The sequence below is a fragment of the Diaporthe citri genome, assembly GCF_014595645.1.
Source record: "Diaporthe citri strain NFHF-8-4 chromosome Unknown scaffold_1, whole genome shotgun sequence".
Classification (NCBI taxonomy): Eukaryota; Fungi; Ascomycota; class Sordariomycetes; order Diaporthales; family Diaporthaceae; genus Diaporthe; species Diaporthe citri.
The window spans coordinates 6,858,673-6,874,290 of NW_025064846.1; the positions used below are offsets into that span (position 1 = coordinate 6,858,673).

At 51.1% G+C, this 15,618-nt stretch overlaps 5 protein-coding genes across 5 annotated transcripts; 1 reads left to right on the top strand and 4 right to left on the bottom strand.

Annotated features, from left to right (window-relative positions):
- Positions 1–68: 68 nt before the first annotated feature.
- Positions 69–421, bottom strand: INS49_001815 (uncharacterized protein; the record flags this gene model as incomplete). The annotated part of the gene is made up of 2 exons (XM_043162636.1): positions 69–73; positions 151–421. The coding sequence occupies 2 exons, from the start codon at positions 419–421 to the stop codon at positions 69–71; spliced, it is 276 nt and encodes a 91-aa protein (XP_043031142.1).
- A 2,247-nt stretch (positions 422–2,668) lies between these two features.
- Positions 2,669–3,940, bottom strand: INS49_001816 (uncharacterized protein; the record flags this gene model as incomplete). The annotated part of the gene is made up of 1 exon (XM_043162637.1): positions 2,669–3,940. One exon carries the CDS (start codon positions 3,938–3,940, stop codon positions 2,669–2,671), a length of 1,272 nt encoding a protein of 423 aa, XP_043031143.1.
- A 2,038-nt stretch (positions 3,941–5,978) lies between these two features.
- Positions 5,979–8,885, bottom strand: INS49_001817 (uncharacterized protein; the record flags this gene model as incomplete). The annotated part of the gene is made up of 3 exons (XM_043162638.1): positions 5,979–7,386; positions 7,460–7,939; positions 8,014–8,885. 3 exons carry the CDS (start codon positions 8,883–8,885, stop codon positions 5,979–5,981), a joined length of 2,760 nt encoding a protein of 919 aa, XP_043031144.1.
- A 2,587-nt stretch (positions 8,886–11,472) lies between these two features.
- On the top strand, positions 11,473–13,333 carry INS49_001818 (uncharacterized protein; the record flags this gene model as incomplete). The annotated part of the gene is made up of 4 exons (XM_043162639.1): positions 11,473–11,755; positions 11,823–11,982; positions 12,052–13,008; positions 13,117–13,333. The coding sequence occupies 4 exons, from the start codon at positions 11,473–11,475 to the stop codon at positions 13,331–13,333; spliced, it is 1,617 nt and encodes a 538-aa protein (XP_043031145.1).
- Positions 13,334–14,313: 980 nt separating this feature from the next.
- On the bottom strand, positions 14,314–15,150 carry INS49_001819 (uncharacterized protein; the record flags this gene model as incomplete). The annotated part of the gene is made up of 3 exons (XM_043162640.1): positions 14,314–14,601; positions 14,658–14,718; positions 15,071–15,150. 3 exons carry the CDS (start codon positions 15,148–15,150, stop codon positions 14,314–14,316), a joined length of 429 nt encoding a protein of 142 aa, XP_043031146.1.
- Positions 15,151–15,618: the final 468 nt, after the last annotated feature.

Below are 15,618 nucleotides of genomic sequence, written 5' to 3' on the forward strand. Positions count from 1 at the left end.
GTACCAGACTTAGAATCAACATACAATTGTCTCTCATAGATCAACACTTTCAAATTAAAACGGGGTATTTACTCTTTCGGCTCAAAAGATGCGCAATTATATTTTCTAGCAGAGATCATGCCAAGGGGGGATAGAAACATACTTACTTACCTCCAAGGACATTGTAACGTAAAGCAATGAGATCAGCTAAAATTTTGCCCGCCTGCTCAACATCCTCCGCCGCTTGCTGTGCTTCATGATGGTTAGCATCCTTTAGCTCGGAAGCAATGGCACTGAGTACCTCCTTCTTCTTTTTAGCGTCTTCAATAGTTTTGTCAACCTCCTGAAGTTTTGCCAGAAGTTCGGGGTCTTCAGGGCTTATCGACTTTGGTTGAATAGGCACAAATGGCTTCAAAGTGGAGGGGGTCCTCGTCCTGGCCATGTTTGGTTGAGTTGTGCGGTAGTCCTTTTTTTGCTAAGTGAGCTGAGTGCCAGCTGATGTGAAAGTGCTCATGAGTATACCACTTCGTTGAGGATATTCTCAATTGTCTCCCATTAGGCTTGTGGAAGTTGGTCTGAGTTCTTATAGGCCTTGAAAGAAACAACAGCATTAAGGATGCGCTTGATTTGTTGTTCCCAAACACACATGGTCATAGTATACCTCGGTAAGCCTTTCAAAGTTACAAATTAATGACAGTATAAGACAAAGGCCTTGAAAAGGGACTAGGGTGTATTCAAAATAAACTTTCAAGTGCTAATTGAAATTTCTTTCAGAAGCACTGGCTTGTATTGTTTGTCACAACTCCGTTGAGTGAGGCACAAAGGCTGGGGAGCTCTCCTCACGTTTTTCATTGTTGTTTAGCATTATGATGGTTGTTTAACAATGGGAATTGAGTGCATGTGCCCAGCCGCTTCTTTACATTAGGGCGTAAAAACAGGAAGAACCTGATAGCAGCATAATTTTAAGGATGCCATTTGTTAATACAACGGTTTACGTGATGCCAGCTTTTATTTTGCGGTCTTCAAGCTACCTGTTCATTTCAGTTCACATTTAAATCAGATTATGGACATTCAAAACCAGCAAACGACGGTAAAATATAGCACAGCGCATATGTAGTTATGCTCTTCTAACCTCCGAATGTCGAAGAGGATGGACAGGCTCTGGGATAACCTGCTGCCTGCTCTAGGATAGCCTCCTCTGGGACTTCCCGCTCTCCCCTGGGCTAGACTTCCTGGGGAATGGCCCTCTGTGTGATGACATGCTGTGAGATGAACTATCTCATACCGATAATGATGACTTGCAGTATCTTCGCCCCCAGCCAAGCATCAGGGACGTTGCTTTAGCTCGAGGCATATTTCCAACTTCAAAACTGCAATGCAGTTCTCCGTTACCTTTGCCATTGACCGCTCTTCTGATATTCACTGAAAATGAAGTCCATAGCTATCAACACGTATCAGGCTGCCATATCACAATATGCAGGTTACCTGATATGATACTTCGCGCTTCCCTGCAGGCTGCAAGCGCCCACATGCGCCCACCCCAACCACATTTCACACTTTGAACATACAGCAGTGGGGCGGAAGAGCAGAAGCAAGTGTGTGGCAATGACCTGCAGGAGTAGAAAAGTTCAGTACATGCTAGTGTAGACGCTTCTACTCGGCATTTGCCTTGTTGCCTTATTCTCGCCTTTTTGCCTGTTTTTGGACCATTGAATACCTCTGACAAAAGCAGAACACACTAGCGAGGCGACATGCGGCAACTTTGCCTTCAAGCTTGTCCAATACTGAGATCCCGGATGCGCATGGCAGCCCGTGTCTGCACAGGAACTGCAAGTCTTGCATTTCCAATATGCATTAGGCAGTGGCATGCGCGACCTCCACATTCAGGATCGAAACCGCATGATCTGTCTCGCTGCGATCTCGGGCGAAAGACTTTCCTTGAATGCCTTGGCAAGCCACAGAGGAGATCCCAGACCTGCATGTTACGATTTGGGGATTCAATTCGTTGTCTTTGTGTGTTCGAATAGCACCTGTAGACCGCCAAACATTGCATCGGAATCTCAAGGATGGTGATTGCGTCGGTTGTTCGGATGACCGTCCGATGAAGCGGGGACTGTTACCCCAGGTAAGCATCTTTGGCTGCAGCATCATTGATGAACAACCCGGGTTTCACCTATGAACTGAGACTGGGCATCTGGATACTTGTTTCCGGCGGTTGGCATTGAGACAAGGTAACTTGATCCTGTGACGCAGCCAGCCCATGCAACTATCTACATAACTCATTGTGTCCTTGATTATTGTCTCCGACACCTCTCGGGTTGACGGTCCCACCAGGACATGATTAATCCACAACTCCTCGTGATAGGCAGACTGGATCAAATACACGAATTATCGTAGAGAAAAATGAATGACAACAAAAGCCGCGCTGCTGGTGATGCAGAAGCCAGTGGCTTCCGGATGTTTCTTCTCCCTAAACCTCACAGTCTCCGAATTCCCCCCGATCGTCGGATGCAGTTGGCGCTTTCAGCGCTGCATGACGGAGGATCCCGGAGACTCCCTACTAAAGCGCCACTCTTTTAGACTCTAGATTGAGGGGACTGCACAGACGGCGTCATCTGGGCTCCAATCCCAGGGCTTACATGGGATGTCGTACGCCAGGAGCCTTCGCCACAGCCCCGCGACTTTTGTTTCAGTCACCAAGACTCCACTTGAGTGGTTCCAAGTGGAAGATTTCGAAATGGTTTTCGAGATCCTCAGGAGACTCATACGCTCTCGGAGTATTGGTGACGCAGGACCCCCAGCCGCAACACAAAGTGTCTCTGGCTTCTTTAGCGTGCACGATGTGGATGTGCTTCTTGAGGGTCTTCAAGTCCTTTAGGCTCGCCTTGCATCCGTTCCACTCACACGAGTATTGGATGAACTTCGGCCGCGTCCTGTTGTAAATTTCTCGAGGCGTAGGCGAGGGCGTCCTAGGCGGCAGGTCCGGGCTCGACGGCGGTTCCGGGCTGCTTTCGAACAATGGTGGTATTCTATAGTCTGGCCGTTTCAAGACTCTCCTTGGTCGGGAAACCGGAACGGGGTCAGGACTTCCCCGTTGGCAAAATTGTGAGTCGGCTTCGGGAACGGGTGGTGAACATGAAGGCAGTCCTACAATTGTTGAGTCGCACGAATCGGAGTCTGGACCAGCCAGGCCCGAGTCGGGGAGATTTGACCGTGACCTCACCCTCATCCGCCGAATCTCGGCCGCAATTTCAGGCCGCATCCTTCCAATAGAAGCGGTGTAGTTGCTCTGCGCGACCAGAGCAGCTGTCTCTATCGATATCGCCCCGGGGCGAAACTGCGTGGTTGACAAAACAGCGTTGAGCTCAAGACTGATGTGGCGCCAAAACTCGTCGGTTTTGCCTTCTTCCTCTGCCATGTCCCTGGCTCGGAGGTATCCATCCCAACCACGGCCAAGGCGGTCCAGCTCTCGCGCCACGGTGATGTCTCTGAATTGCTTGTAGCTAGCTCCCTTGCCCATATTCCTCCTCAATGTGTTGAGCTCTTGATTCGTTAGGCTGAAGAATGGCTGGCTGTTGGAAGGAGCTGCCGCGAAAGGGGCATGGCTAGGACCCAGAGATGAAGAAAGCGGTCCGGATCCATCTTTCAAGGATCTTTCGGGGAGCCTGGGAGCCTTGGATGGTCGTGCTGAATCTAGTTTCTCGCTCGTGGGAGCTTCTTTGCGCTTGGTGAAGGTGGTCAGCTGAAGGTAGTCTGAACTCTGGGCACCGGTGGATGTAGGCTTGGGCAACTTTTGGGATTCGGCCGTGTTCTCGAGTTGTGAAATGTGGGCTTTTGTGGATGACCGGTGCAATCGCGAATCTCCCAAAGGTGTCGGCTTCCCTCGCGAGGTTGCAGGAGGTGGAAATTGACCTGGTCTCAAGGAGGGCAAGGAACGCGCCTCTGACGGAGACCAAGACATGTTGAGTTGTCGCTCCTCTCACAAGCTCTAGGCCCTGCCACACATTTGGCGCTTGCTCTGGACTGTTTGCAGTCCTACACCAGTGCAAACAAATCTGGTTGACAGTTGTGGGATTGTGTTTTCATTTCTGCAGGCTATGGGACGCGATTGCAAACGGAGCTGTTTGCTTGAGGGTGCACGGGCCTTCCTCAGTAAGTAGTTCCTTCCCATTAATGTTTACAGGCTGAGAGAAAAAGGACCAAGGGCGATGCATCATGTCCCCTAGCGTCTGATTTCGCTCAACCATTTTCCTAGTCAATTAATTACAATCTTCAAAGACGAGAGGCCGCTTCATCGCCCCTGCACATTGGGAAAGAAGCGGAACGAAAAACTGGGTTTGGGGGAAGGGGGATAAGAGAAGAGAGGCCTCATACTACAACAGGCACAAAGCTGTTGTTGCCTTGTGGTGATCATCCTCGATTAAGTGGTGTGAATCATCAGCCATGACTAATTGCCCGGGTACCTAGATACAAAGTGCTTGGTCATATATAACCCTTTGTGATCAGCACAAATCGACACAATTGCCCTGTTAACTACACCCCGGGCTGGAAACTCTCGGAGATGTGGTGGGGCTGTTGAAAAGGTTGTGGTACTGAAGTGGTGACTCAAGATGCCAATGAGGAACCAGGGTTTGACCCCCTCCCCTTCACTAGTTGATCTTTAGCAGAACTGTCTCACTGATATCGCCAATCACCTGAGCAATAGTACCTTACTCCGTTCCCGAGGACACCGAGGGCCAAATGTCCAAAGCTTGGCTCTCTGGCGTTGTTCTGGAGTAGACCGTTCCGTGCCCGAGTATGCAATGTCTCGGGTTTCTCGCTTGCCTGGTAATGGAGCCAGCGTCAGCTGACAGTGTACGTATGTTCTTGCTCCCACAACTAATTCTAATACAGACCCAATTATTCAAGCCATTTGAAACAAAGTGCTGGCTACCCTGTTTTCTTGTGTAAGTACAAACTGTTACTTTGCTAGCTTTCGTAAGCTTTTGGCCTTATCACCAGTTGCCCCAGCTGGGGTGAGCTTTAGACTCAAGCCGCAGCTGAGGCTCAGCCCCGGCACCGCGTAATTGAAATCCCCGAATTTAGAGGTCAGATGCACAAGCGGAGTCCGAGTAGAACCCCGAGTCCGATTCAAGGTCTCATCCGTTAAATTTCTATTGCTTTGGGCCACACTGATCGTCCTGGGGGCGTCCGAAAGTAGGAGACGCACCTGACCGGCCGGGACTTTCAACAACTTGGATCGTCAGGTCTTCAAAGGAGGCTTTGCAGATGCCTCGTTGCCTCTGCCTTGGTACAAGGGTCCACGAAAACTGGGGTTTCTAGACTTCTGCTAGGAATTGGTTGCCTTCTTTTCGTATTGCACCAATGCATGCTGAGCCTCTGACCTGAGCGTCATCTCTTTGACCCGACTTGGTATCTACCTCGGTATAGTCTGACCGGCAGTAGGACAGCAGCAAGTTTGCACTGTTGAGTGTTCCCTCAAGCGGCTTTCTCGGGTGGCCTTCAAAAGTCCGGTGGAAACCGGTCTATCTCTTTCACCTGCATCCCGAGCAGTCGGTATGGAATTGGGGCCGGAGTGGCCCGAAATCATGAGGCAACTATGTAATTAGAATTGTAGGCACGACTTGGTGTTCTGTAAGTATGAGAACTACAGTAAGAAATGATGTCTGCCGCAAAGCGAGCAGCGCCACTCAACCGTGCATCTTGTTCAATTCAGACCATTTAACTTCGTGCTGAAGCTCATCACACGTCGAGTAATTACCTGTAGTGGAACTGTGACGATCTCATGTGCACCTAGAAATAGCATGATGAGTGAAAATGTCTCTTCTGCTTGCTGGATAGCCTCGCTATTTTCGTCGCCACGTTGCCTGCCTTATTTCGAATATACTTTTATCGAGTTTGTAGTCGCTCACATCAGGCACAAAGGATATACCAGCTTGCTCTTGTACTTGGGTGATTGAGACCAATTGCAGTCAATTCAATTGTGTCCTTTGAGCTACCTACTCAGCAGCATATCTCACGTTGAATGGGACCGTCTTCACGGTATCCCAATCCTCCGCGCTGCTCGCGTTGCCAAACACCCTCAAACCAGACACGGCAAGCTGGTATGCCCCTTCAGGCAGCACCTTCCCGTCTGCCGTGCGACCTTTGAAAAACGCCGCACGGTTCTCGTTTGGTGCGTATGGGACGGGGTAGCCTGGCAGGGTTCCCACGCTTTCAAACCGGTCAAAGAAGGGGGTAGTCGGGAGGCCGGTGCTGTTAACCGCCGAAGAAAGAGCCAGAATGTCGATCCGCAGCTGTGCTGTGCCCGCAGTCGGCTGGATAGAGACATTGGGCACTGTGGCCTGGTCGCCGCGGTCAGTGTTGATGAAGCCTTCGGGATCGGGCTTCGCAATCGTGTACGTCCTGTTGGCCTCGGCGCGGGTGTTGTAATTCGCAAGGTACACGTTCCTTGATTCAAGCACCGGTGTTGACACCAGGCTGCCCACGACTCCAAGGTAAGGCAGGACGAGTGACTGTTCGTCTGACTTGAGGGTCACGTAGCCGCTGTAAACGGGCAGAAGCGTGCCGTTTAGGCCCTCGGGTGGAGTGACCGTCACCGTGACGTTTTCGGAGCCCCCGGCCGGGACAACGACCTTGTCAGTGCTGAAGGACAACTCGGCCCATGCTTCAGCTGCTGTATTTGAGGCCAGCAACGCTCCGTTGGAACCCTCCCGGAAGGTGTTCATGGTCACTGCCTTGGCGTGTCCCAAAGTGAAAGTGACGTCGCTGGAGCCGGTGTTCTGAATGCTGAACGATTGAGTGCCCACAAAGTTGTCGGTGTCGTTGAGAGCGATGCCGTCTGAGCCAAGGATTATAGTCGAGTGTGCCGCATCATGAGCTTGTACCAGACCTGCGCCCTGCTGTGCAACAGAGGCAAGGAGTCCTGTGGTGTTGTTGGCGCTCCCGATCGGAGCTTGCGGCTTGGCTGTGGACGAGAGAAGGCTACGAATCGTCTTCGGGTCACTGGATCCCCTTGCCTCCTTGATCAGAGCATAAATAGAAGCCACATGTGGAGCGGCCATGGAAGTACCAGACATGATCTTGTATGTGCCCATCACCACAGGGTACAGCCCTGGGATCTGCCCACCTGGCGCGAGATACTGAGGCGACAGGTTGAGCTCCCAAGATGGGCCCCAAGTTGTGAATTCGCTGATTCTACCGCCTTGGACGTTACTCTCCACCTCTTCGTAGTAAAAGGTCGGTGAAGTGGTCTGGTTAACGGCGCTGGTGTTTTTGAGACTTGGCAGCGAGACTGTGATTCTGCTTCCTTGAGCCAGCAGATCATTCCAAGCTGCGCCCCTGTAGGGAGGGACAGTGCCAACACCTCGTATTCCATCGACATAGAGGAACTGTTCATCAACAGTGCTGCGAAGCGATGTCAACTTCACTGTCCGACATTCCGGCTCAGCACTGCGACTGGTGCACGAAGGAGACTTACGTATTGTCCCTTGCATAGTACAAGACATAGCGGCCACCCTTGGCTTGAATGTTAGTGGCCTGGTCGATCGGATAGCATCTAGTCGCCCTAGAGTCAGGAACTTCAAGCAGGACCAATTTCGCAGCCAGGTCCGGCGTGTCGTCAGGCAGAGGGCTGCAGGCGTCGGAACCGAGGTTGTGAAGATCGAGGATCAGGTTGTCTTCGCTGAAAAGCGGTTCACCAGCCACGAAGCCGAATTCCTCAGACTCAGTCGCATTCGACGACGCGTCGCCGACGGTGAAGGATGCGGCCGTCTCGAAGATGGGCTGAACCTGATTCTGGACGGCACCGGTTCCGCCGACGCCGGCACCCACGGCGGGGGTGAGAGCATTGAAGAGGCCTGAACTCCCATCATTTCCTTCAGAGATTAGGACGGGTACGCCTGCCTCGACGATACGGGCGACAGCAACCGAGATCGCTTCCTGTGCCCAACCCGACTGACTGCATCACGTGCATATGGTCAGTAACTTTCTTCCGGGCATGGGAATGGTCGAAAGGATGTCTCAAAAACGTACTAGCCGTTGGAGCAGCTGATGATATCAGCGCCATCCTCATATGCCCTGTTGAAACCCGCAATCATCAACTCGTTGGTACTGCCGCCGCCACAGCCCCAGACTCGGTACGCGAGGAGCTTGACGCCAGGGGCGCCGCCAGAGAAACCGAGCGCGTTGTCTTTGGCCTGCGCAGCGACAATCCCAGCGACGTGGGTCCCGTGGCCCATACAGGGATCGTACGGGTCTTCATCAGGCGTCGCGGGAATGCCAGTCTCCGGGTTAAGCTCATCTCCTGAGAAGTCGTAACCACCCTCGACTAGACACCCGGGGCCGAAACACCCGCCCAGAGCTGGGTGCGTATAATCAACACCGCTGTCGACAATGGCAACGCGAACGCCATTGCCTGTGTACCCCTCTGCGCGTAGCTTGTCGATCTGTGTCTGAATGTGAGGAGCGAACGTGGTTGTGTTGCTGCTCTCATCCACATCTCGAGACTCGTGCCGCCGACCAACAGGGCTGTGCATGCGGGAGGGCTTGGGAACCTCCTGGTTGATGTAGACGGTCCGCACTGGCCAGACATTCTTCACGTTGCGTTTAGCCCTGACCTTCTCCATGAAACCCTCTGCATCGTGGCTGCCATCTGTCGCAGCATCCCGAACCTGGAACGACGCGGCGTTGAAGATGCTGGACCGAAGGTCGCGGCGGTGGTCCACAGCAATTCTGTCGTCGCTGGCTAGGGTCTGGTACAGAGAGTCGGGGCCATCACCATCGTTGTCGAGTTCCACAATATAGGCTCCGCGGACGATGTTTTTCGGAGACTGATCGGCCGAGGTGGACGACACGACGGTCCGGCTTCCGAGAAGCACTGCCCAAATAGCGCGCGACACCCTCATCTTGCAGAACGAACGAGCGGCTCAATAGGGATGAGAAGGAAAGCAAGCGAGCGTGTAATTACATTTCGGCCGGCCGACCTGAGCGCCTTTATAAAGGAAGATTGCTTCCGAGGTCTATTTATGATCTCCTGAACTGACGACCCATTTTCATGCCGATCTCCGTGACCCACAATTCGCATTATTAGAGAAAACATGCGGTTTTGCCGATCGAGGACCAGCCTATGTGGGCAAAGTGGAGGTGACATTCTCGTATTTAAAGCCTTGGCAAACTGTTGGGTATGCAACACGAGGAAATGCAATGTGCAGGAGCATCTCAGGACAAGAAAGAGCATAGGCCTGGGTTGTATTCCATGGGCTATATATACTAAAAATTACACACAATTCATGCGGCTCACCAATTCTCAAAAATGGCGCCTGCTGATAGATCTGTTTTTAGAAGTATACCTGATCCTTGCAGGCTGTTGGACCGAGCGGGTTGAAAGGCAAAAGTTGGAGCCGATCACCCCTTCTGCCCTATTGAGAACCTTAGATTTAAGCTTAATCCGAGCTCTGAGGTCAGAGCTGCAGCGCCAGTGGATAGGTATATGAGGTTCAATTACATGGGCTTCGTCAACTTCTTAGATGACTTGAATAGTTTGGCACACATCTAATTATTCAGCTTTGACATTCTGTTTTCGGCAAGAAATCCCTGTTCTTGGTTGGCCCTTGCAGGTCTGAGGAGCGTTGAGGTAGCTTCTTTGCAGACTTCAGGCACGGGCATTCCCGACGAAATCGCTGGAGAATCTCTTCCACTGTGGTCAACGTACTGATGCTTCAATCCATAGTTGAAACAGACATCCGACCCTGACGAATCTTGGGAAATTATCTTGCCTCGACGGTGAGTCGTGAGGTACGAATTTGGCTCTGCGGACACATCAAAGTTCTTGACTTTGGACGAGAAATCCTCCCTAAAGCTCTACAATTAACGAGGCAGAAAAAGATATCTCACATCATATATATTTTAGGAACACTTTAATTGGAAAAAGACAATGAGGGTGGCATTACTCCTTCTCATTATGTATTTCCTCCTCATTTAGCTGTGCTGAGTTGAAAAAGATGTTGCAGCAAAGACTAAAGCTGGAGCACTAGGGAGCCGGTTTATTATGGGACGGAATTTAAGCTCCTCGTAGATAGCATAATCTCTGGTGCTAGAGTCAACCTGTGAGTTCCCCTTTCTCCCCTACTAGAATTATGGGAACTCAGGGGTGATCATTTTTATTTGAGGATATTGCTATAATCTTAACGAAAGCTTCTGGCATCTTGAATTTTTCAAGATCAACCTTTCTCAAGCATTATATATGTACCTCCTGGCAAGTAGATCACTGTTGTGACCTTGCCCACACCCATAGCGGATGTGACATGTTCTTTGGGCGCTCGACGGATGCGTCTGTTTGCTCCACTGGAAAGAGATCCTAGATCAGCTTGCTCCGCAATGCTATTTGCCATTCGCAGAAGTGCCAGTGGCTATTGTGTCTAGATCACCACCGGTTATATTACCCTTAGATTTTCATCTAGAAAACGGCTATTATTTACCCTTGTGTTGCAATCATCTTGGCTATTTTCATGATGAGTGGTGGATCCTCGGAAAGCACAATCTTGGGTTGGAGGCTCAACAATGAGTTTGAGGCAGAGTTGACTGGTAGCATTGCCCTCAAGTCTAGTCAAACGGTATCATTGACTTCGACATACTAATTTGTGGAGATTGTGCACTAGAGCAGAAATCTGAATCCTTATCAAGGAAGGGCTTTACCGAGGTATCACATCTATACTAGTAGACGCATCTGCTTAATCAGCCCTCGCCCCTTCCCGAAGATCTCTTATAGGAGATAGTTATATCACAATGGCCAGGGACAGGCGCTCCGGCACGCAATTTTCAATTGAGTTCTGTGAAAAATTAGGTACAAAATTCATCAGAACGATGCAAAAGACTTGAATTGTATGTGATACAAGAGGGGGGTGGCAGCAAATTTTCCTAGGACTGCAATGGGCTAATACTTGCAAACAGTCTTTTTTTCACCCCTTTGGACATTACATCGGTCTCACGTACTTATAGCAATGAATGGATGCTATTGCTGGTACAAAGTTTGGACTGGACTTTCTGCTACGGCCTGGGAGAAAGTGAACCTCCAAGTCAAGGAAGACAAGGCCAGATCTGAGATGTCCACTCATACATTTCGCGTTGGCATCCACCTTGTGGAGGCGCTAAAATTTGAGATTGCTGAGCATTGTAGATTGGCCTGGTATCTCTACCCGCCCCGTCCGGAATACCACCGTGCGAACGGCGGTGTGAAGATCAGTCGCCTGTTACAGGCCGTACCAACAGGAGTTAAGGTGGAGGATATCCGCCGTAGCGCATACTACTGACCCACTGGTATGTGAGACTATTTTAAGAGATACCTGGATCCAAGGAAGTTTAGAATCGCCTGTTTGTGACTGAGGGCCTCTGCCAATCCTGCCAGGAAACTTAAAACCACTGTCTTCAGCCGTCAGAATATTCCTCCAACTTGGACACCTCGAGCCTAAAGCCTCTCAACGCCTGCTGGTAAACATGCTTTGGGACTTCATACTCGTTGGGGGCGGACTGTCAGGGTCCGTCTTGTCCAACCAACTGCTTCAGCAGGATCCAACCCGCAGGATCTTGCTTGTTGAAGCGGGCTCAAGTGCCCTCAGTGACCCCAGCGTTATGTATGCCAACTCGACAAATTCGACGAGTGGGATCGGAGGAATATACGACTGGAATATTACATCTGTTCCTCAGGTCTATGCTGATAACCGCACCATTAGTCTGCCGCAGGGTAAAGCCCTTGGTGGGGGGACCGTTATAAACGCCGGTGAGTATCTTGTTTGGGTATGCATTTCCCCGTGTAGAAAAGAAACTTGAGCTGACGATGAACCTAGCTATATGGATCAGAGGTAGTAGGCTCGACTACGATCTCTGGGGAGATGCAGTCAATGACAGTCGCTGGAGTTACGACGGCCTGCTGCCGTACCTTCGAGCTACGGAGAAAATGTGGAATAGCACCCTTGACCCGGATCAACACGGTCAAGATGGCCCTTTGTATATCCAGTCCATTAAATCAACGAACCGAACGTGCCCCTCGTAGCCATACGAGTTAGCCTCATGGAGAGAGCTAGGCTATACCGACCGGCCCGGGCTCGACGGCAACGTGGGCGATCCCAACGGTATTTCCATGCAGCAGGAAAATCACAACGATGGTAAAAGACAGATTGCGGCAGCCGTTTACCCTCTGGATGGAATTACGGTGTTGCTCGAGACAATGGTAGCCAGGCTGGTGATTGAACAACACGGCGACGCGACAGACGAACTCGTCGCCACCGGAATCGAGCTCACCAACGGTACTGTCATGTCCGCCCGGGAAATCATCCTCTCAGCCGGCGGCATCCACTCACCGCAGCTGCTGAAGGTTTCAGGGATCGGTCCGGCGGAGGAGCTTCGTACCCACGGAATCGAGGTACTGGTGGACGCGCCCGACGTCGGCGAGAACTACATCGACCACCCTTCCACCTACTTTTACTACAACTTCCGCAACTCCAGCGCGGGCTGGGCCGTCGGCTCGGACAACCCCGTACTCGACGAACCGCAGTTCGAGCTGGGCATGGACATCCAGCTGCCCGTCTCGGGCGGCGTGCCCCAAGCCGGGCTCATCGAGGCCATCACGGCCGACGAAGGCGGCGTAGCCCCAGACCCGGCGACGCATCCGCTCTTGAGAGCCAACCGTACATTCACAGAATTTGCGCTCCAGCAGGGCGGGGCTGACGACGGCTCGAAGATGATTTTTGGTGCCTTTGCCATGATGCCCACCTCGCGTGGTACGGTCAGGCTTGCTTCCGCAAATATCAGCGATCACCCGCTGGCGGACCCGAACTATCTCGCTACTGAGGTGGATCGATATGTTTTCCGCTCCATGGTGCGAACGCAACTTGAATTTGCCGGCGGAAATGCGACTGTCTTTGGCAGGAACATCCTCAGCGGCGAGGATCCCACCGCATATGGATTCACGGAGCCGATGGAAGTTGGATCTAGTGATGATTATTTGGATGAGCGGATTCGTGCTACGATTGGGTGGGTCTCTCAGTGGGAAAGCCGCTTCCACATTCGATTCCAGTCTCGTCCCTCCTATATTGCAATTTGTTATACAGGACAGCTAACTGATCTACTCAATGTAAATAGGACCACATATCATCCCCATGGAACATGTGCCATGGGCAAGGTAGTTGATACAGATTTCAGGGTCAAAGGTGTGAAGGGGCTCCGTGTTGTGGACGCTTCTGTTTACCCTGTGCCCATTACTGGTCATCTACAGGCTGTAACCTATGCCATGGCCCAGCAGGCCGCAGAAATTATCGGAGGAGAAAACACTAGTGGAACATCCACTAGGAAGGTCTAAAGGGGATGAGATGTGACTTGGGTGTTGAGATGAACCGTACGGAAATCTACGATTCAAAGGGCGAGTATTGGGTGTTACAAGAACAGTATACCCTTCAATTGTACATTATGAATTTAAATAATTCTTAATCTATATTACATGTTATGTTCTCACGTTTCGGAGATTCATCCTAGCAACGCCCTGTGCTGCATGTGGTGCTTGTGTGTAAGACGCATGTAATATTCGCATCTAGCATAGAACAGAACGAAACGCTGGACATGAAAATGCTGTATTACACTGTAGTCTTAACAATGATTCCAAACCATGGAAGATTCTACAGGGTGGCAACAAAGGTGTACAAACAAAAGTCTCCTCGAAGTTTCAAGGTGTGCGTGACTCAGCACAAACTCGTCGCCACGAAATGTAATACCTCGAAATTTTGAGATGAAACTAACGAGACACTGAAACTAATCCTGCAACTCCAATTCATGCATGAGGCCTGTATGACTGCAAGCGTTCTTACCGAGCGTGAAGAAATACTCAGAGGACGGGATGCAAAAGTCTGGGTAACTGTGCGTGAAGACGGCAAGGCAGAGGGAAAACCTCGTCCTCGAGTGAGGAACACGACAGAGTCCTTGTGGCCAACTCAGCTTTTTCTGTCAACGGCACAGAATTTTGTTCGCGGAATGAGCTGCCACAGAAGTCTGCAGTAATGTCGCCGCATCTGTGCCGTGTCTCTCCCATCCTTTCTTGGCTGACAACATTGTATGAACTTGTACATGGGAATAGGATTGTCGAGGATCAGGTTCTGGGCGGTGGGGTGGTTTAAGCCGAGCTCTCTTCTGCTATGCCCTCTCTTAATCCTTTTCCTATTTTCCTGGAACTCCATTAAAACAACACGTTCTTCCACTTTCCCCTTTTCTTTCAGGTTGTGATGCTTTCACGAAAGGAAGTCGGTCTTATGCTTGGCATGTCAAGCGATGGGCCCATCCTATTTCTTGTTATTCTGCCACGCAGGTACGGAGCCGATGATCGGAGTGTATGGGGTGATAGCACAAGCTTAGTGTGTCCTCAATGATCGTCGTTGGATAGGGCATTCGCAGTGCCAGTTCGCTTGGATTCGAGAAGTGGAAAGAGTCGGGAGCGATGTCGAGAGGACCAACAGCAACAAGTGTTCGCGAACTCAGGGTTTCGTCAACTTCGGGCGTCACGTCAACGAATTCGTGGTGATCTCTCGGGCTGTCTTCGATGGGTATTCCATCATTACCACGACTTTTCCCTGCGAACGACTAGACCCCCGGTCAGTATGCGGTCATCTAGCTTGATGTGTCTACGGCCTACGCACCTGATTATCGCCTAGAGTGGATTGGATCTGCTGGGATTGGACTGAGACAGTATTGGAATCCCTTCACTTTGTCAGTCAGCGGTTCTCAGCCTGGGAAGTAGGCTTGTACCTAGACGTCCCAGAATCAGCTGTGGCTGACATTCTGCTAGTTCTGGAACCGCTGGGGACAGCGGGATAGTCGGCTTCTTCCGCTACCCTCCATGCAACAATATAAAGGGGCTGGTGTTCGGTCACATCTGTACGAGTGAAATGGCATTCTTGCTTGAGTCGATCCACTTCAAGCAACGATGGCAGTTGTTGCAATGGAGAAATTGGAGATGATGGGGGCCTATGAAGAGTCAGAGATTGCTGCCGTACTTGAAGGAGCGCACCTGAGTCTCTAGAGGCGGGAATGAGCTGCAGGTCTGACCTACCCCCTCCTGTCAGGTGCGTCTGTGGCGTGCTCGTGGCTACCATTCGGCAGTCTAGGTGCCGTGTTCACGTCGTTCGGCATCTTGAATCTTTCTATTGTCGGACAAAAGGCCTGGAAGTCTTCAGAAGAAACCCAACAGATCGTGTCCCCTCTTGACCTTGTCAATACCCGGCGAAGACCAGAGGTTTATTGAGGTCGGTTGGGAGTTGCTAGGAGGAGGCATCTGCGGCCTTTAACAACAGAAGAAAACGTCCGAGCTCTCAGTCAAAGGTCAAGCCCAGGGGTTGTTGGACCTGGGCTGTGGACTGTGGGGAGGGCCCTCTGCAGGCGAATTCGCCTTCCTCAGCCAGTCACAACGGCATTTCGGCTTAGTGCCATAGTGCGCCTTGCTCCTTCATGAGGCAACTGGGGCTAAGTGTTCGTGTTGCTTTCTGGAAATGTTCTTCGTGGGGATGTGGCCACTCAAACAAATATACCGACCGGTTTCCCATGTCTCAACCTGGCCACGCACGTGGCAGCATTTAGAAGCTCTGTCACATTTGCTTGGTG